The sequence below is a fragment of the Callorhinus ursinus genome, unplaced genomic scaffold (assembly GCF_003265705.2).
Source record: "Callorhinus ursinus isolate GAN/ISIS: 27379988/994484 unplaced genomic scaffold, GSC_fseal_2.0 scaffold49, whole genome shotgun sequence".
Lineage (NCBI taxonomy): Eukaryota > Metazoa > Chordata > Mammalia > Carnivora > Otariidae > Callorhinus > Callorhinus ursinus.
Window position 1 is genome coordinate 5,302,596 of NW_027397111.1, and position 22,016 is coordinate 5,324,611.

Here is a 22,016-nt window from a genome sequence, read left to right on the forward strand (position 1 = left end):
CCCCACGCCCTTTCCCGTGGTTCCTGTCTGCATGAGAACATGGCTAGCAGGGCTCTCCTCCCATCCACAGGTTGGGAGACTGCAGCTCTGACATCTGAAGCTGGGGACCCTGCTGCCTCTTGCCCACTGCACACCAATGGATGCAAAGCACTTCCCGAGTACCTACTACCTGCCAGCACAGCGATAAGCACATCACAAACTTGACCTCACTTGATCCCCTCAGGGGTCCTGGGAGGCAGGCATTCATCCCATGTACGGGAGACAAAACTTGGGGCCTGCAGAAGGTAAGGAATTTGACCCAACTCCCACAGCAAATGGGCAAGACAGATTTGGGGCCCAGATCTGTCCAAGACCTTGAACTCTCCCCACAGTGTTAACCTCCTTGACTTTTATGGGACACAGTTTTCTATACTAAATGGCTAAAGACCTCCTCCCTGCTCAGCCCAAGAGGGAAGTCTGTTCTCCCACAGCCTGTCTGCACAGATCTTGCCTGGAGACCCAGGCTGGAGTAACACAGAGCAGAAGGGCCTCAGTGCTCCCCAGAGCGTACTCGGCGTGCAGGGCTGGCCCAGAGCCTGAAATCCATGTTTTCTATTCCCCACTCCTTGTCTGGGTGAACCCCTGTCATGATGACCTCTCTTTTTAGAACTCAAGGAAACTTGGTACAGGGCCTGTCAATTGTGTCATTCCTCTGTTCTAAAACCTGCCACGGTTTCCCCCAGAACTGGCAGCACAACGTCCAAGAGGCACTCGACACTCTGGCCCATTTCATGGTTTTGTGTGCCTCCCTCATTGGAACTCCTCCAGCAAGTCTGACAACTCTGTTCATGCGCAGTTTATTCCTGACAAAATCTCAGTGAGCCCCCTCTGAGAGGGCAGACCATGCTATACTACTGATTCTGTGTCCCATATTTCATCCATTCATCCAACAGAAGTTGACTGAGCACCTACTATGTGTCGAGCGCTCTTCTATGCCCTGGAGACACTCTGGGGAACAAGGCACACCGCAGGCCCCGACCTCATGGTGCTTACATGGGCCCACGCAGCACAGAGCCAGCATAAGGCACAAAGCAGGCCCTTCACGAAATGTCTGCCGGCTGAATGTATGGATCCCCCAGGGACATGTAAGCTGGAACATCCTGGAACCTCCTCAATATGGAGAGATGTGCCCCACCCAGGGTCAGCCCTGTCCCTGAATGGGGTGCCATCATTGGCTCTACTCACTGATATGGTCGATGGAGCCAGCGCAGAACTTTCCATAGAACTTCTTGGCTCCCAGGCCCCGCAGGTCATGGATGGTGAAAGGCCAGAGGTGCAGCACATTGTTCCTGGAGAAGGTGTCCCTCTTCTCCACCACAACCACTTTGGCCCCCAGGTAGGCAAGTTCAATGGCAGTGCGCAAACCACATGGTCCTCCCCCAATGATGAGACACTGCAGAAGTCAGAGAGGAGAGAGACATTCACTGACCTCTAGCACTGTGGACACCAACCCCTCGTCAACAGCTAATTGGTCCACTCAAATCAACCAGCAAGTACAAACCAAGTACCTGTTAGGATCTGCCATTCATCCACCCAAGGTACCTTACCTGTGGGCCTAACCAGGCACCGTGCCAAACCCTGGGAGGGACACAGAGGTACAGGGACTTGGGGCGGGGCATGGAAAGATACACTTGAGGTTCTGAGCCAGACGAACCTGGGTTTAAACCCCAGCTCTGGCATTTAACCTCTTAGCTTCCTCATCTGTGAATGGGTCTACTACTCTTTCCTCATAGAATTATCGAAAATAAGACTGCTTTTAAAAAGCTTATGGTGCATCACCGTGACCTTAGATTAAGCAATGGTTTCTTAGATGTGATACCAAAAGCACAAGCAACAAAAGGAAAAAGAGAGAAACTGGACTTCATTCCTAAAACCTTTTGTGCTTCAAAGGCAACCATAAGGAAGTGAAAAGATAGCCTACAGATGGGGGAAAATAGCTGCAAATCATAAATTGGATAAGGGACTAGTATCCAAAATATGCAAAGAATTTAACAACTTAATAATAAAAAAAGGCGACCCAATTAAGGAACAGGCAGATAATCTGAATAGAAATTTTTTTCAAATAAGATATACAAGTGGCCAAAAAGCACATGAAAAGATGCTCAGTGTCATTAGCCATCAAGGAAATGCAAATCAAAGCCACAATGAGATACCACTTCATATCCACTAGGGTGACTATAATCAAAAAGACAGACAAAGATAAGTGTTGGCAAAGATGTGGAGAAATTGGAACCCATGTAAAATGGTACAGATGCTTTGGAACAGTTTGGCAGTTCCTCAAAAAGTTAAACATAGAGTTGCCAAGTGAGCCAGCAATTGTATTCCTATGCATAAGCCCAAGAGAAATGAAAACATATGTCCACACAGAGACGTGTACATGAATGTTCATGGCAGCATTATTCATTATAGCCAAGAAAAACAGAAACAACTGAAATGTCCATTAATTCATGTACACACAAAATATGGCATATCCATACAATGGATTATTCAACTCTAAAGAGGAATGAAGTACTGAGATATAGATGAACCTTGAAAACGTCATGCTAAAGGAAAGAAACCAGACACAAAGGGACATAGATGGTATGATTCCATTTACATAAAATGTCCAGAATAGGCAAATTCATGGAGACAGAAAGTAGATTAGTGGTTGCCAGGGAAGGGGGGAGGGGAGTGGGAAAGGTTTCTTTTTATGGCGATATTTTAGAATTCAGTAGTTGTGGTGGTTGCACAACTTCGTGAATATATTAAAACCACTGAATTCTATACTTTAAAAGGGTGGTATGTGAATATGTGGTATGTGGTATGTGAATTATATCCTTATAAAATACTTGTATGAGAAGAAAAAGCACATGTTATGGAGTTTGGTACACACTAGTGTAGACGCTCTCATTCTCGTCACTGAGACCCAGTCGCTATCTAGGGACTCTCCGTCTAGTGGCAAACTCAGACTTGTGGGATAAGAAACCAGAACTCTTTGTGGTTGGTTCGATGAGGGGCACAGGTGAAGAAACACTGACTCTCCTGATAAGCTGGAAAGACTACACAGAGCAGGTCTTTAACAAAGACCACCATCACCACCGTCCTCCTCCTCACCCTCACCATCACCACCGTCCTCCTCCTCCTCACCATCACCATCACCATTGTCCTCCTCCTCACCATCACCACCGTCCTCCTCCTCACCATCACCACCATCCTCCTCCTCACCATCACCATCACCACCGTCCTCCTCACCATCACCCTCACCATTACCAGAGTCTGCACCTGTTGAACACTTACTACATGCCAGACACTCAGTTTACGTGCACCATGTGTTTTAGCTCTTAGTCCTCACAACACATCGGAGAGGAAGAAACTATTGTTATCCTCATTTCACAGATGGGAAAACTGAGGCACAACACAGTGAGGTAATGGGCCCCTGCTTTCCCAGATCCAGAGGGACAGAACCAGGACGCAGACCCAGGTGGTCTTACTCCAGGGCCCGTCATGCTGTACTATTACTTCTGTCCTAATTCTGACAGGAGTAAAAAGAAGAAAGAACATTTCAGCAGAGGGCTCACCCATTCAAAAAGAAAGAAGTTCTGGGTTGATGGAGAGGAGGATACTTTGGGAGAAGGGAAAGGAAGGAAAGGAAAGAGATGAGGGTCAGTCTGGAGCCAGATGCTGAAGGTCCTAAACACCAAGTGAAGGACTACGATCTTGGTCCCGCAGACACTGGGGCCATGGGGAGCGGAGGCGACAAAACCAGATTCTATACAGGTCTCACACTAAGTCTCAATGCACACTGCAATGTTGAGCAAGACAAGGGTCCTTCCCCAAGGAAGCTACAGCCCTATTAGGAGAGAAGGGACAGCATGGAATGACCTAACCGGCTGTTCTGGGCAAAGCCCTTCTACGTAAACAAAGTCACCAGCACCGTGTAAAGACAGAGGGAAACGGCAGTGTTCTGGCTGAGAGAGTCAGAGACCCCTGTGCCGCACCCGCCCTACCCCCAGGCAGCCCCTGCAGCACCTTCAAGAGGCCAGAGTCGCCCTGGGGCGGGGTCTAGATCCCTGAGGATACCCCAGCAAGGCAACAGGGAAGGAGACCTACACCCACACCACACTGCTCAACATTGCAGAGGCATCTGGGAACTTTTCCTCTGCTCAGGATCAAACCTTATCTTTAAAAAATGCATTTCTCTTCCCCTAGCAAATATTCCGTCATCCAGTTATCACTCCTCTGGGGCCTCTGGGGTCTCCAAGGGAAAGTACAAACAAGCATATCAGAAACTCCCACACCACAATCAGTGTGGCTTACTGGCTGGAACCTTCCAGGGAGTTTGTGGAAACCCCATTAGGGGAAATGAAGTCACTGCTGAGATACAGCTCACTCCAGAGATGTCGGGGAGCGGGTATGCAAATCCTTTTGCCTCCTTTCTCGTTGGAGCAGACAGGGGAGGACCACTCCTTATCTCACACCCCAAACAGCAACTCTGGTTTGACATAGCCAGACCATGACGGGCATTTCAAAGGAAGATTCCAAGCCCTGACACTCTGAGGTTGCCTTTGGGGTTAAGCCTGGATTCAATGCATTTCTTTGCAGTTAGTGCGTCTTTTCCTGTTTGCTGAGTCCTGTCACTCCAGGGCCAGGGATGGTGCGGGGGTGGGAGGATGTGGGGGGGGAAGAAGGGCAGGAAGAGAAGGAGGGGGAGCTGTCCTGAGTCCTTCTGTCCACCAGGCCTAACCCCGCACTGCTCCTGGAGCAAGGCACGAGCTTCCTTTCCCACCCGTTGGGGGGCTGCAGGGCAGTTTTCATGCTGACAGTAGCCGGCGCACCGTTCCCCACCCTCCCAGCTGAACCTGAAACCCCACTGGCGAAAGCTGTTTTCCCACCGCTCTGGGCCCCAGCACATACTTTGGGCCTGAAATTTCCGAGACGCCAGTCACACTGTAATCTCAAGTCAAAGCAAATACCTAATTATACAAAGGGAGAAAATTTGGTGCAGATGTTATCAAGACAGGAGAGAAGGCTTGCTGGCAGGAGCCAGGCCACTTCTCTTGGAACACACTTGTTATGATTAACCTGGGAACTCAGAATTCTGAGCAGATGCCAAAAACTACAGCTGCCAGGGGCCTGGGCAGAGGACAGGAGAGAAGGCGGCCGCCCCCAGTGTGCCCACAGGTGATGCTCTGGATGGTGGGCTCAGTACAAACAGGCCACAGGTGCAAAGGGTTGTGATAACTCAACCTGAAAAAACTCCACATTTCCCACACCCGTCTGGGCTCTCACTGCTGAGGATTTGTTGTCAAGGAAAGAAAACTTTTCATTAAAACTCAGCCTGGAGGCCTTCCTTGAGCCCCAAATTACACTGTACATTCCGTCCACAGGTTCTGTCCTTAATGCTACCCCAGAACTCAGCTCTGTGTGTTGTAATAACCTGCATCTGTTTCCCAGGACAGCGGGAGTGACCCTCAAAAGCTGTCCCTGTGTCCTCCGCACTTCTGCGTGCTCAGAGCCCAGTACGCGGCCTGGCACACGGGAGGCCTCAGTAAACAGCTGATGGATGAATGAACTTCCCACACCCTCCGCCGCCCGCCCAGTTCTGGCTCTCCGTCAGTCACTGGGATGTTCAGCTCATGTCAGCCAGGGTTTACGTCTGCATTTCCCACCCAGAAGCGGGGGAGCTGGGGTCTGCCAAGGCCACCAGCATCATGGACGTCAGCAGATCAGTGTGCTCAGGCGACATAAATTTATGACCCAGTGGGGAGTGGGGCAGATCCAACACCAGCAGGAAGTCCAGTGTATAGATAAGCCTGGCGGTGCTCAGGCCCCCCGTTCATGGAGAGACAAACACCACATGGAAACATCAAGGGGTGGGAAGAGGAGACAAGGGGACTAGCCCACGGTCAAAGGCACAGATGGTGGGTCAGGCCCACAGCTGGGGCAGCCTCGGTCACACAGGGCTCTTGCACCACCCAGGAGGAGCCCCACAAGCGCTCCCCACTTCTTGATGACCTGGTGCAGCTTCCAATCCACAAGTGGGTGGGTGTCCTAGGACTGTGCCAAGAATGTGAAAGGTATTCGGTCCCCAGAGGGAAACCCCAGGGGACCAGGGGCTAAGCCAGGGGTTAGCCGTCCGGAGACTTGGTTCCTGCTCCTCAACTCTGCCTCCAGTTTCCTGGGGAGCCGTGTGTGCAGACATCCCTGGGGGGCGGGGTACAGAGAGCCAGCACCTGCAGGCAGCAGGCAGACCAAGGCCTGCCGTCCATTAACGGGCCGGCCTGGCACTCAGCACCTTGTTGAAAAGGAGGATTACAGTATGTAAACTGTATCATGCCCAGAACTTTCTAGGTGCCAGGCGCCGTCCCAGTCACATCATGTATTGCGTCCTGCCCATGGCCCTCTGAGGTCCGCGTCATCATCACCTCCACTTTGTAAATGAGCAAGCTGAGGACCAGAAGAAGTTCAGCTGCCTGCTCTGGGTGCCCTTATTATCCCTGTTTTTGCGCAAAAAAAAAAAAAAAAAAAAAAACAGGGGCAAAAGAGAGTAAGAAATTCAGGTCGGCCCCATGATGAGGAGGTGGTCAAGTCTGGATACAAATGGAAGCCATGTGGGTCCTAGGCATGTGCTCTGAGCTGCGTGTCTGACGGACAGTAAAGCAGACCTCCGGGGTGCCGTCGGGGAGAAGTGCTTCCCGGCCGGGGACACGTCTCAGCCTGCGGAATGGGGCTGGGCTGCAGGCTGGGTGCACAGGGCCGCTGCACAGAGGGCCTAAGCCGGTGTCTGGGCCGAGCCTCTTGTGCTGCCCTGGAGTGGACGTTTACAGGCCGGACGGAGCTAGAGCTCGTGCACGTCCAGGAAGCCACTTCGGCAGGTGCCATGGCCGTGAGGGTTCGGCCATGGGCCGTGCAAGCCTCCTCCAGTGCCTCTGGGGCGCGGGCGGCCCTGGCAGCGAGCCGAGCCCTGTGAGGTCGTGCATGGTGTCATCTCCCTGCTAGAATGCTGAGCTGCATGCTGAGCTGCAGGCCGGCTCCCCAGGGCAGCGCTCTGGTTCCCAGTGTGGTTTCCCAGCATCACTGTCTCTTCGGACAAGCTGCTCATCTGAAGCCAGGCAGGAAGGCCCTGACTGCTAGTGGGTGACCATGAGTGCAAACAGCTCATCTCAGAATCCCAGGACGGAGCCTTATTCCGATCGTAGGTGCCATCCACATGCTAGTACGGGGGAGCGTACGGCAGGGGCCGGCCTCACATCCCCACCCCACGGGGCAGCACCAAGTGGAGAGATGCAGCCTCTGAAGTTTCTAGCCAGGGAGGAGTCTCTGAGGCCGGGTGGGCAGACAGGGGCTCTTCCTGGAGATTTCAAGGGCCGCTCTGGGCAGGGAGCGAAATCTCCTCGGACTTCACAGGGCCCTGCCCCGCTCCCGACTCTCCTGTATCTGGGTCACACCCACTTATTCCTGAGTAACAATTAACACCACTTACTGACTTCAGAAATTTACACAAAGGAAAAGGAAAAAGATATCCTGTTCTCCCTGCCTGCTCTCAAAAAAAGAATACAAGTCCCTCTGAGAAACATTCCATTCCTCCCTGTCCTTCCCTTCCAGCTTGAGCCAGTGCTCCGAGGAGCAACCGTACCCAGTGCTCCTGGGTTTTCAGGGACAGTTTCATTTGCACACATTCTGCCCCTCGGCCTTGTGAGTTTGCTGGTATTGGACCCCTGGTCTGAAGTTCTAAGTGCGACCCTCAGGGCTGTGTTTCCTGCCACCGGGTGCTGTGGATACCTCACGGTATCTCCCCATCCAGGCATGAGTTCCCTAAAGTCAGGGCATGCGAGTCAGTGCTCCCCCCGGCACCCCCGGCAGGGGAGAACAGGATTCCTCCCTCTGCAGATAACAAAGTGCCAAATTAATAGCACCAGTTCCACTCCGTCTCGCCTTCGTTGGTGCCTGTACCTCCCATACTGGGAAGAGCAATAGTGATCAGAGTGTTCATAACAGCGTTAATAAAAATCAGAGCCCACGCTTACTACCTGCTTACAACGTGCAAGAGCTGTGCCGAGCCGTTTGTAAGAAATGCATCTCATTTCATTCCTACAGAAACCCTGAGTTAGGCATACTCATCATACTCATCGCCGTCTGGCAGCTGAGAAAACTGGAGTTTGGGAAGCTTATAGGACTTGTCTAGGGTCACAGAACTAGAGTGGGAGCTAACCTGTGACCCCAGAGTGCACGCTTGAAATCACAAGCCTAGATATCCACTCATCCAGGGCTTGCAGGGGTGCTAGGTGGTAGAGGATTAACATGTCCCCTCCTCCACTAGGACATGTAAGAACCCCTGAGCAAGAGAGGGCTGGTATTCCCAAGCCTCAGAGAGGCTGGGACCAGGGAAAAAATACAACAGAGACCATAAGAGCTGGATTGTTTGAAGATTGCTTGTGACGACTACAGAAGCTTGCTGGAGGGACAGACTAGAGACTCTGTCTGGTAAGAAAGACTCCTCTAGGAGAAGGCCCAAGAGTGGAAACCCAAGGCCAAGGAAGTGGAGACAGAAGAAATGGCACACTAAGGTCTGGACCAGAAAGAGGGTTTGGAGGGAGTGGGGAGCCCTCCTTCTACCGTTTTCCCCTCCCCCAAAAGAGCAGAAAGGGCCTTCTAAAGTCAGATCATTCACTCCCACCTCACAACCTCTAGTGTTTAGTGTCTAGTGAGCACATAGAGCTCAAAATCAGACCTTATCATGGCCTTGGGTCCTACATGACCCTCCCCTCCAATTTTTCCTGTCTTCTGCTCCGACCACACTTCCCTCCCTCTCTGCACTCCAGCCATAATGGCCTAAATACGCACCAGGCCTATTTCATTTGTTTTGCCCCCTGTCTGGAACATCCCCCTCCCCCCATTATATACATAATATATAAAATAAATGTTACATAAAATAAATATTTATTTTCTGATACAAAAAAAGGGAATCTATTGCAGAAAATATATAGGCTTAGTTTTATTTTCCTTCATATTAACATCCAGCTTTCCAAACAGCATTTTCAATATTGGTAAATATTTCCAGGTCTACTTGTATATTTTTCCATTATGGGCTGTTTTTTTCTCTTTGTAATCTAGTAGCTTTACAATGTTTTCTTTGCAACATTTTCCCAAAGGTTTTCAAATATAACAGAAAAGTTGAAATAATTTTAGAGAACAACCAAGTACCTACCACCTAGATTCTATAATTACATTTTACTCTCCTTACTTTATCACATATTTATTCATCTGTCCGTCCCTCTACCCATTCATCAACTTATTTTATTTTTTTGGTGCATTCCAACTAAATTGCAGAATCAGTACATTTCCTCCCAAATACTTGAGGATAAATATCACTGACTGGAGTTCAAGACTTGTTTTTTATCTGTTTGTTTTTTTAAGATAAAATTTACATACGATGAAATGTGCTAATCTTAAACATATCCATTTGAGGTGACAAATTACACTCTATTTTGCTTCTTGGAGCATGGGTTTCTCCCCGTCAGTGGTCTTTCTTCCTGAGAGTTTTTGTCCCCTCTGGTGCTGGTATCTTGGTGCATGCAGTTATCAGCCAGAAGATTCTAGTCAAGGGGCAGGGTCGGGGGCCAAGCACCCTGGCCGTCTTGGCTCCCTCTTCTCCCTCAGGAAAACAGAAGTCCCAGGCCCTTCCAAGACCCCAAAAAAAGGGGTGTGGAGGAATCTCACATTCCTCGAGGAGTAACAGGGGAAGGAGCCTTCTGAGATGGGCTGAGGCCAGATATATTCAAAGCTAAGAAATGTCCAGCCAGTTATAATCCATATGTGGGGAAAAGTAGAGCTAAGAAACACAATCTAGCATCCAGAAATAGATACACTAGTTCATGTTTATCACTTTCTCTTTTTGCTAGGGCTCTAGAGCCTGTAAGATCGGTCAGGCAGGGGTCCCCACAGTACGTGACAATAGCCAGCACTCAGTCCTTCGTTCACAGCCACTGGAACCTAGCATGCCAGTGCCACAGCTGAAGCTAGTAAGAGGCAGAGCCCGGACTCAAACCCAGGCGCTTGGCGCCGGAGACCATGCCTTTGGTCGCTGGCCATGGGGACCCCACTGAAGGTGACAGGGGCAGGGAGGGAGCTCCACACAGCCCTCCATTGTGCCAGTGAATTCTAATTATGTGTGACCTCCTCAAAGGCAAAGACATGTCTGGCTTGCCTTTGTGTTCCAAGCAACTAGCCTGGCACAGGGTTAGTGCTCAGCGGTGATTAGAAAAAAGAGAGGTGAGCCTAGTTGGCAGGCCCTGGGCAGACGAGTGCCCTTTGGGGGCCAAGCTGGTGAGGGGGCTAGGAGGGCAGCAGGCGCCGGCAGGATCCAGTAGGAAAACTACAGCAATGGCAGGACACCCCTTCTGGCTGGGATCATGGTAGCTTAATAGGGAGAAAGGCGGAACACAAGCTGAGCATCCACCAACCTACACTTTCCCAGCCTGGATACCCCAGCCATGGCCGCCCGGTGACAAACATTTCCACTCAACAGGGGCCATGGGGGCCACCTGAGGTCAGGAGCAGCACCTGCTGAGTATCTTACACAAGCTGACCTGCAGCAGATGCTTTGAGTACATGAACTCATATCCATTGTGAAGGTGGCCCGGCTTTTCCCAGTTTGCAGGTGAGAAGCTGAGACTCGGGTAACTTGACTGAATAGAGCTGGCATTTATTGAACTCGAATTCTGTGTTACGCACTGAGCTAAGTGCTTCACGTGTGTTAAGGCATGCAAACCTCACAGCAGCCCCAAATTAGGAAACCGAGGCTCGGAATGGTAGAATGGAATGCCCAAGGCTGCATCCCAGGGAGAAGGAGCTGGTATTCTGATCCAGGCTTCTAGTTCCAAAACACAGACTCATGTCACACATGTGCCTAAGATCTCACACCTAGCAAAGCACAGAGCCCAGAGTCATGACGGGGTCCTCGAGCCTCCACCATCAGGCTCTTTCTTCTTACCTCGCCCTCTCTGACACCTTTCTCCCACGTGTTAGGGTCCACTTCCCTTTCTGGCCCATTTTATTCTCCCTCACAGGTACTCTGATTCCTCCAATAGGGCCACCTCATCCCATGGCCACACAGGGTGACCAGCAATCCTGGCCCTATCGGTGGATCGCAGCCTTGTCCCAGGCTGACCTTGCCAGAAAGACCACTGTTGGCCCGGTAATGGATCTTTGTGAGCAAAGGCCGGGCGTTCCTCCCACGTTCACAGACTCTTCTTGCTCTGAGGTCAGCAAAGGAGAGACTATTTACCTGATCCAAGCAGCTGTTTGTGGGCCGAGGGCCCAAGGAATGCCAGGGCACCCCTACCACTCCACAGCCATGTCTAGACCAGCAAACACTCTGCCAAGAGCCCTGGAATATTCCCCGAGGAGGCAGCACAGAAGAATCCACTCTAAGAGCATACTGTTAAGGATATGGTAGCTTCCTTCACCCTTTTCTTTTATAGGGTCTCCAGCCTCCTAGGCCAGTACTGGACGAATATGGCTTAGGCTCTCAGCATGACTTAGTTCAGACATGCAAACAGGTGAAAACTACCAGCCGGGAAGCAGTTCCCCTGGCCATGAAGTGAGGGGCCCAGATTCTGGCCACTTCCCAGCTGTGTGACTTTCCATACAGCAGCAGCTCATTCCATTCCGGTTTCCTGACCTCCGTCTCCCCAACCACAAACAAAGCATTAGGGTAGCTCCCACCAACTAGGGTTGTGATGGGAATGGAGTCAAGAAGCTGCAGAACTAACTGTTCCTAGAAGCACCTAGCAGAACATGCGGTAAGCATCCGATAAAGGGTAGCAATGACTGACAACCCGTCTCCTCCCTCCCCTCTTCCTGAGCAGAAGTTCTCTAAGTGAAAGCAGCATTTCCACCTCTAAGATCTCACGGTCCAGCTCGCCCGGGGACATGGACGCTGCGATCCAGCCAGTGTCAAGGCTGGGAGTGTTTCGCATTCCTTGGGCAGCTGTGTTGCCTTTATCAGGGTATCTGTAGCATGGCAGATGAGCCCTGCCTGGAGCCTGGGCACCCAGGAGGCTGTCAGGCCGCTGGCCCCCACACCAGCGAGCTGCCCTGTGCCCCCCGAGCCCACAGGGGTGTGTAACTGTCCAAGCTGGAAGGGACTTTAGATCAGGGGTCGGCACACTTTCTCTGTAGAGGACCAGGTAGCAAATATTTTCGACTTTTTGCCAACTGCTGGCTTAGATCAACCCGTCTGGTGCCTCCTTCCACAGCGGTTCCTTTACCTTAGGGGCTCCAAGGAGGGATTCATGACAGCCCAGCGGTCTTTGGCAATATCTCCTGAATTCTGATGGATTTCCCGGGCTGCTCCCACTGCCTAGACGCCCTGCCCTGGAACCCTGTACAGAGGCGGTGTCTCCCCGTCCTCATCTCCACTCAAAGCTCACACTCCTCAGCGGTATCTTCCCCGCCCTGCCCCCCATTTACTCTTCTCACCTTTTCTTGTTTTCACAGGGTGCTTACCACAACCCTCAATCTCCTTTTTATTTGTTAACTAGTTCACTGTGTCTCTCTCCCTCTAAAATGAAAACTCCATCGAAGCAAGTAACTTGCCTCCCTTATTCATGCTGTATCCCCAGAGACCAGAAAAGTTCCTGACCCATAGGAGCTGCCTTGCCAAGGAAGTAAAGGAATCCAATCAAACCTTACATTTACCCCAAATCAGGATGCTTGCAGAGACAAACCAAAATATCATAGTGGAGGAATGTTTATTGAGACACTGTCCTGGAGGCTGTGCACATACTATCTTATTAAATGAGACAGAAACTAACTTATGGGATAAGAACTATTTTATCTCCTTCTCTCTGGTGACACTGAAGTGAAGGTCCCACTGCTCAAAAACATTTATCTGCTAGAGGCAGTGCTAGGTTTCAAACTCAGGTCTGCCAAACTCGGCCCCAAGCTACTAACCACCACTCTTGTTTAATTTTGGTGGGGTTTTATCAATTTAGTGGATTCACAGATTATCTGCGGCTTATTAGAAATGCCGATAAGTAGTGATGTGCCTTTGGATTTTTCAAAACTGGAGGGAAGATATTATCTAAAATATGCAAGCTGTTTGTTAAACAATTTGTTTCAAAGCATAGGTTTGGGGGAGAAGGAAAGAAAGGAAACTTGAAAAGAGGCAGGGATTTTCTCATCTCTCACCAGTGCAATAGTTAGGGTCAAGAAAGGGAAACAGGGGTGCCTGGGTGACTCAGTTGGTTGAGCGACTGCCTTCGGCTCAGGTGATGATCCTGGAGTCCCGGGATCGAGTCCCACATCGGGCTCCCTGCTCAACAGGGAGTCTGCTTCTCCCTCTGACCCTCTTCCTTCTCGTGCTCTCATTCTCTCTTGCCCAAATAAATACATAAAATCTTAAAAAAAAAAAAAAAGAAAGAAAGAAAGGGAGACAACTTCAGATGCAGTTAGAGGTGAGAGCAAATCCTGACATTGCTCAAGGGAAAATCCATTTGGTCATTGTACCTCCATCCATCCCCTGGGCTTGGGAGACACATCCGGTACCCAACCCACAGAAGGCTGTATAGGGAAGTCCCAAATCCAGATGTGCCTCGCCAGCTCCCGAACACACTGCTGTGTATTCACAGAGAGACTCCTTCCCTAGTGAAGGGGCTTTACACCTTGCAGAAAACAACAGATAGCAGCAGATAACAGCATCCAACACATGCCTTCCGGGCCATTCTCACCAGGGGAAGGCGGTTCTGACTCCACCTGCAGCTGCCATAAAAGAAATGAGCAAACTTGCCCAGAAGCTCTTCCAAGTGGGTTACCTTACACTATAAAGTGGCTTGTAATTAGAATGTTTTCAAAACTGTGAATAGATCACAGTGTCTAGACATTGGGAGACTCCAATCCCACACACTCGTGCCCGCCCGTGATTACAACCTGCTAAAGAACACGTTTTCTTTATCAGAGCATCTTCAAGGGCAAATTTCTGGAGAGCCTCTCCTCACAGCCTGGCTGGGGGCTGCTGGGGAATTCTTTCTGCTACCAGGAGGAAGGCATGCCTGGGCATCTAGCGCACTCACCCTCCGCAAGGAGCCATGCCTGGGCCAGTGGAATGTCTGGGGCACCACCTTCTAGGCTGGAGGAGGAAGTCCACATATGGAAGGCAGGACTTCTGTGAGCCAGAGGTGTATTGCATCATGGCCATCACTCCAGAGGGGAAGAATTACTGTAAGCCTCCATGTAGAACAAACAAACTGCTTCCCCAGTGCAAACACGAGGTGGGGGAGGGGGAGTGATGAGGTAGGTAAGGACATGGTTTCAGCTCTGCTGAGCTCTTAAAAGGGAAAATAAGGCATTTGGAAAACACTATCCTAGCTCCTGTAGTACCTGCTCCTACCCAGGAGCCAAGAAGGAAAGGATATTTATCATTTATTCATTCATGCGTTCATCTAAAAAACACTCAACTAACACATTTTTTTCTAGGCACCATGTTGAGTGCTGTAGAGAGATGGATACATCGCATGTTCTGCCCACAGGTACTCCCACTTTAGTACAGGGGGGAAAAAAAGGTTTTTTTTTTCAGTTCAGAAACTGAAGTTTCTTGAACAAGATGGAGTTCACCAAGCACGCACATAGAGGGATCAGGGAAGAGCAGGGGCAGAAATCTGGAAGGAAGCCACTGTCAGGCTGGGTAAAGACGTCCTGCTGGCTGGGAATGGGAAGGGTTACGCGAGACACACGTGGCCCATAAAGAGATGTAGTTTCCAAGTTGTTGCGTGAGTGGCACGCAAAGAAAAATCTGGAAGGTGTGTAGAAATCCCCATCGTTGATCCACAGAGCCAACAGAGGAAGAGATTCAGATTTTTAACAGGAACAGTCACTTCTATTCAGTGGAAGTCTTCTCTGTGTCAGGTATGGTATACGTCAGTTTCATTTACTAATTAGAAACCTATAGAATAGGCATCATTATGACTACTTTACTGAGGACGAAGTGGAGGCTCTGAAATTTTAACTAACCTGCCCGTGGTTGCAGGTATCTGATGATGGCCATTCTGCTCTTTCTGTGATGCCCTGGGACCTCTTATCTTGAAGTCATGGCCCATAAGAGAAGACGACATCACCCGAAGTGAGAGTGTCCAATAGAACAGGGTGTCTCAGCTTTGGCACTGTGCGCACTTGGGGCTGGATCACTTGTTGTTATGGGGGGCTACCCTATGAACTGCAGGACTTTAAGCAGCATCCCTGGCCTCTACCAACCAGATGCTAATAGCAACCCCCTCTCCCCTGAGCATCACAATGAAAAATATCTCTATTGCAAATGTCCCTGAAGGGGGTGGGGGTGGGGGGGGCAAAATCGCCACTAGTTAAGAAATAGAATGTGGGCCACACATGTAATTTTTCTAGTAGTCATATTTTTGGGGGGGGACTGAAAAGAGAGAGAAAATTAATTTTAATAAATGTATTTAATTCAACACATCGAAAATATTATCATTTGAACATGTAATCAATATAAAAAATACTGATGAGATATTGTACAATCTTTTTTTTTTTCCCCACAGTAAGTCGTTGAAATGAGGCATGTATTTTGCACTGACAGCACAGCTTGGTTTGCACTTGCCACATTTCAAGTGCCCTGGCCATGAGGTTAATGGCTCCCATGCCGGACAACACAGATCCAGGGGAAGAGAGAGCTCACCCACATTTAAGAATGGGTGGAGAGAGAGGAGCAAAAGACAATGGTGAAATGGTCAGAGAGTGCAATAGACAAGTTCTGGGAATATTGACAGTTGAAGCTTTTCCTTTCCCCTCCGAGAACTGCGTCTCCCCACCAGCAACCCACTGACCCCATGGGATGGGGTGGGGCAAGCGCCGGGTGAAGAAAGGTGTCTGGTAAGGAAGGGTGGAGAGAGGGAGCCCAGGGGAGGGGGCCCTGGGAGACCCACCCACGCAGGCACAGGGAATTAGGGAGGCTTTCAGGGAGGCAATTCCCAGACTCCAGCAAGCGAGGCAGAGTCAGGGAGTCAAACAGATGCAGACAACTCATCCACAAGCGGGAAACACCCAGGGTCACCTCCACCAGCAGCAGCTGACACAGGGCTGATTCCAGCCCAAGTAACTACGGAAACAAAGCCCTCAAAACCACAGAGTCTTAGTCAATCTGGAGCCAGATCCAGGAAAATGAGGCCCTTGCCTGGGACCACTCAGCAACCACCAACACATCCTTGGCGTAATTCAAATGGTAGGGCTGGGGGCTTGCTGCTGTCTGGACTTTTTATCCACCCATTTGGCCACTGCTACCCTGACAGGAGCATCACTCTCCCCCTTGTGCAGATGGAGACGCAGGACCCCACCGCTGGGAAGGGTTGGGGCCATGATGCTTCACTAACTATTAAAGGAGAAAACTTAACCGAAGCACATGATTCAAGTTCAGACTTAGAGATGGTCCTCCCTTGAATGGGAAACCAACTGACTAACTGATGTTTTAAATAAGGAACAAGAAACGGAAAACCCTTTGCAGTTAAAAAGCAAACAGTTCCGTGGACCGAAGAAAGAAGAAGGCAGGGGAAGGGCAAGCGGGAAGAGGGCAGAGGAAGACAGACAGAAAAGGACAAGGGGAGGGGCAGGTCTGCACGGGGGAAGGGAGCAGAGAGGGCGCGGCCAGAGCTCACAGAGAGGCGACGACCAGCACCGGGCCTCAGGCAGGAGCAGGAGGGTGCTGTCCACCTCCACTCCATGAGACTGGGGCACTGCTCTTCAAACTCCCGGGGGAGAAACACAGATCACCACTCAGAGGCCCTCCTTGATGAGAATTAGCATGGTGGTGGACCACGGGACCCGTCAGATAGCCTTGAGAACCAGGCCTGGAGGGCAGCCTGGAGAGGCAGGTCAGAAACCCCCGGGTCCCTGGGGCCTGCGCCTCTCCTGCCTGCCTGCCTCCAGGAAGAGGCACATCCCACCTGAACCAGGGAGGGGCACATTCCCTTACACCATCTCCCCAGATAGGAGCTGTCATCCTCACTGTGCAGATGGGTAAAACTGAGGCCCAGAGACTGCAAGCCAACCTGTGTGGTTTCCACTATGTAACAGGCAGAATGAAGAGTGTGTGTGTTATTAATATAATAACCTTACAGGGGAAGCTTACATATGGTACACACACACACACACACACAGAATACATGTGAAAAGGGCTTTATAAAGTTTTATAAATGATAGTTATTAAGTTGACTCTTAATACAGACAGCATATTGTCCTCTTGACAAACTTACGGACTTCTTTCAAAGGGACTAAGGCCCACTTACAGAGCTCCTCCTAGTCTGTTATTCAACTAAGCCCAACAACAACAACAAAAAAGCACCATATCTAACCTCTGCTTCATCCCTGCATGGGCAAGGTCTTGTTTGTTTTTCAAAACCCACTTTTTAAGCACTGGAGAGCTCTCTGCTGCTTCCCACCATCTCCAGCAAAAGTGCAGGCTCCAGTTAATCCCGTAAGGGATCGCCTCCCCCTGCAGCTGGCTCCAGAGCTTCCCATGCCCAGAATGAGGAAGCAAGGAAACCCCAGCCCTGTCAGAGCAACTCGGCCCACCTTGTAGTTCTAGGACTCTACCACTGAGCACCTACTATGCACCCGGGAGGCACCGGGTACCTGCTGAAGGTGGTGTAGGACTTCAAAGCCTCTGGCCAGATTCTGGAAACAGGATTGCAGGTGGAGGTTGAGGCTCAAGGTGAAGTGGTTTAGAGGAAGCATGCCAGGGTATGGGTGTCACCCCAGTCTCCTCCAGACCTCCAGAGGGCCAGAGCTTCTCCTTCCTCACACCCTGTAGAGGAGCTTGGACATCCTCGCTGCCTGCTTCCCTGAGGACAGCTGAGCCATGCAGCGTAGTTAAAGAACACTACTGGCTAGAACTGAGCTGAACTAAGAACTGAAGTCCTCCTCTATTTTGGGCCCCTGGTCTCCCCCAGCCTCAGTCTGCTCATCCATGAAATGATAGCAGTAACATCTACCTACATCACAGAGCTGCCAGGAGGCTTGGATTCCAGCCCCAGCCAACCCAGCAGGGGATGGCTCAGAGATGGCCAGACCCTGTCATCTGGACTGGAAGCATGAGAGGCTTGGAACAAGAAAGGATGCAGGCAAGGAATGTCTTCTGTGTGGGAAAGTGCTCTAGACCTGGTCAAGTGTGGACTATTTCTTCACTGTGACCTCCCCAGCACTAAATCATGGTTTATTCTAGCAGAGACCATTTAGTGAGAGCTCAATGCTTTCTCTCCAGCATCTAGAACACTGCCATCATGACCCTAAATATACCTGTGTGTGTGTGTGTGTGTGTGTGTGTGTGTGTGTGTGTGTGTGTGTTTTGGATGAAAGCTAATCCTTGGTCTAAGTCCTCTACAAACACCTCATGAAACAGGAGGAATCTTGGGGGAGACAGGTGAGGAACCCCCCCTTTGGCCATCAACTTTCAAAAATAATTTTCTAGGCCGCATGAAACCTTGCTTCCTCCCCTCCTGCTACGTAAATGCATAAAGCAGAGATTCAGGAGGCCCAGCTGACTGGAGAGGTTCTGGGCACCTAGAGGCTGAGTGATCAGGGTCACCTCACCAAGCCCTTGGGCTTGACAGAGAAATTAAAAACCACAGGACCCAGTAGGCACTGGTTACCACTGCGACTGTTAACCCCCAAATTCAGCTCCACCCAGCCCCCTTCTCCTAGCCACCTGAAGTCATTCCCTCAAGTTCATTCTTGTGTCAATAAAAACATGGAAAGGCCTAGGCGTGGGCTTGGTTTACTGTAAGATCTGGAATCGATTTGTGAAGCCTCTCAGAGAGCTGGACAATTTCATCACAAAACCCCAATGTCATTTTCTGGGACAGACGGGGGAGGGCACTCAGGAGCTCAGTGTCCCACGGGCAGACTGGGGACTGGCCCTTTCTCCAGTCTACCTCTCCTGGGCTGGGATTGCAGAGGGGCAGCTGAACCCCAGCTCTGTAGCCTCGGTGGGCAGCTATGCCCAGTGGTTATGGCCTGCGGGGCACCCTCCCCTGGGACACAGACACCACTAGAAGGAAGGTGAACCGGGAGCAGCCCACAGGGCATGGAGACAGTGGAGGTCTAAAGAGCCCCACTGTTCAGATTTCTTTTGCTCTGACAACTGGTAATCATGACCAAGGTAATGACCTTACTCTGTGTCAGGCACTATTCTAAGTGCTTTACCGTATGAATTCCTTCAGGTCTTATACTTGGGTACCATTAGCTTCTCTGTTTCACAGCTGAGGTACAGAGAGGTTAACTAACAGGCTGGAAGTCACACAGCTATAACAGTTTCCAGCCAGCATCCCACTAGTGATATTAAAGATACAAGACACATCATCAACCCCTCCGGGCTCAGCTCAGACTCAGAAACACTTGCTTCCTCACACTCAATTCTCTTGCAGGCTTGGGAGGAGCAGAGGTGGTTAGATTCTGGGCTCTAAGCTGGAGCAGCGGCTCTGTGTTTGGGCTGGAACAGGGAGGAGGACATGCAGAGTATAGACAATGACCTTCCCCTAGTGTATTCCAAATGGACGTCTGTGAGGCTGAGACTCTGGCAGTCTTTTTAACAAATAGTGCAATGGTCAGCCAGGCACGCCATACATTTTCACCTACTCTGCAAATTGAGTTGGAACAGAATATGGTTCCAAGGCCCAGGACAGTTAAACAGAAAATAAAACCACAACATATGTCATCTGAACTCAGTGACCACAAAGACTTTTTTTGATTCAGTGCTTAATTAAGAAAAACAAAAAAGGAGGATATGGAGTCATGATGGCATCTAGCCACTTTCCCCCCATACTCCTAACTTCCTGCACAATGAAGCATTCTGTCACTTTAGCACCTTATCACCAAGATAACAATAGGCTACGTTTTCCCCCTAAGAACAGTTGGCTTGAAACAACAGACGGAGAAGCAGTGCGAGCGCCGAGGGTCTGCGGAGCCATGGAGGACACTGATTAATGGGTTTCCCAGGCCTGCTATCAGCTGTTCCAGACACTAAGTGCAGGCACTGTTCTTAGAACATGCTACGCCAAAGGCCCTATCACAGGCACGCCAGGGAGATCAGCCTATGCATTCCCAACCTGTGAGTCAGCCTGGAGGTGAGCCAGAGAAAGCCAAGGTGGACAGAGGAAGGGCCAGGAAAGGTCTGTGAGCCTGGGCTTCTCACTGCTGCTCCAGGAGAGGAGCCTGGCGCTCCCGCGGGGCATTAAGACACCAGCTAGGACTTGAACAATGGACCACCTGGTGTGGCCTTAATTAAAACAAAGACACAGAGTTATACCACATCTGCAAGAGGTCTTAAAGCAGCTAACTGCTAGAACCTTGCATGTCACAGAAGAGAAGACAGAGCAGAGTAGGGAGGGAGAGAGGAATTTACACTTTTGAAGACTTCCTTTGTGCTAGCAATGATTCTTTATGTGGTGCTAAAGCTGGTAAGGTACGTTTTAATATTGCTGTTTTAGAGAAGAGGAAATTGGGACTCAAGCCACGCAAGTGACTGACCAAGGGTCACAAACTAGTAAGTGAAGGAGCTGAGGTTTGACCCGGGTCGCACCCAGGCTCTTCCCAGCATACCCCGCTGCCGTGCACAGGCAGACCCCCACACAGCTCCTGACCCCTAGTTCCTAGCTCTGTTTCATCAGACTAGGAGTCCTCTATATACCATGGGTCACTCTGGCAACCAGGTGAAGCCCATAGACACCTTCTTAGAATAACATCTTAAAATGCACAAAACAAAATGTTAACACATTGAACATATCTAATAATATATTAAATAATAAGATCTAGCCACAGATCTAATACCTTACATGATTTCCAAATAATAAGTGTAAACGAGAGTCTGAAGAACCTGTTAACAAGCAAGAGGATAAATGGAAACATCTGTGATTTCTATTGGTGATAAAGTCACAGGCACTCCTAACACAGGTTTGCTGCCGACATTCATGACTGGAGACAATGCTACATTTCAGTTAGAGGTGAGTGAAAATAAAAATTTTCCACCATCTAAGTTCACAAACTCCTGAAAATTAAGCAAACCTCACAACATAACAGGTGGCAAATAAACACATGAAAAGATACTCACCATCACATGTCTTTAAGGAAATGCAAATTAAATGTAAATTAGAACAATAATGAGATAACACTACATGGCTATTAGAGGGGCCAAAATCTAGAACATGGACAGACCAAGGGCCGACGAGGGATGGAGAACAGGAACGCGCACCCATTGCTGGTGGAAATGCAAATTGGTGCAGCCACTTTGGGTGACAGTCTGACCGTTTCTTACAGAACTAAACATACTCTGACCATATGACCAAGGAGCAATCGGGCTCCTTGGTATTTGCCCAAGGAAGTTGAGAACTCATGTCCATACAAAGACCTGCACAGGGATGTTTACAACAGCTATATTCATAATTGCCAAAACGTGGAAGCAACCAAAATGGCCATTCGGCAGGTGAATGGATAGATTCTGCTACATTCAGATGGTGGAATATGATTCAGCCCCAAAAAGAAATGAGCTATGGGGCCAGGAAAAGACAGGGAGGAGACTTAAATGCGTATCACTGAGTGGAAGAAGCTGATCGGAAAAGGCTACATACTGTATGATTCCAACTGTGTGACATCTTGGAAAAGAATGTAAAAAAAAAAAAAAAAAAACTGTGGAGACAGTACAAAGATCATGGTTGCCAGCGGTTGGGAAGGTGGGGGAGAGGGATGAACAGGCAGAGCACAGAGGACTTTCAGGACAGGAAAGTACTCTGTACGATATCGTAACGATGGATACCGGACATCACCGTCTAAACCCACAGAATGGCCACCACCAAGAAGGAACCCGAAGGTAAATACGGACTTTGGGAGATGACGATGTGTCCGTGTGGGCTCATCGGTCGTCATAAATCTACCACTCTCGTGGTGGGGGAGGATATGGGGGAGGCGCTGCATGGGGGAGGCAGGCGGTATGTGGGAAA

General features: G+C 50.0%; 1 protein-coding gene across 11 annotated transcripts in view; it reads right to left on the reverse strand.

Moving 5' to 3' along the window:
• Positions 1–22,016, reverse strand: part of MICAL2 (microtubule associated monooxygenase, calponin and LIM domain containing 2) — a 214,588-nt gene that overhangs the window by 130,506 nt on the left and 62,066 nt on the right. For all 11 annotated transcript variants that reach the window (XR_012375353.1, XM_073882906.1, XM_025894193.2 and 8 more), the window contains exon 4: positions 1,225–1,432. Coding sequence is in view for 10 of the 11 variants with exons in the window: in XM_073882906.1 (XP_073739007.1) it covers positions 1,225–1,432 (208 nt within the window). In the remaining variant the exon portion in view is untranslated. The remainder of the gene's footprint in view (positions 1–1,224; positions 1,433–22,016) is intronic.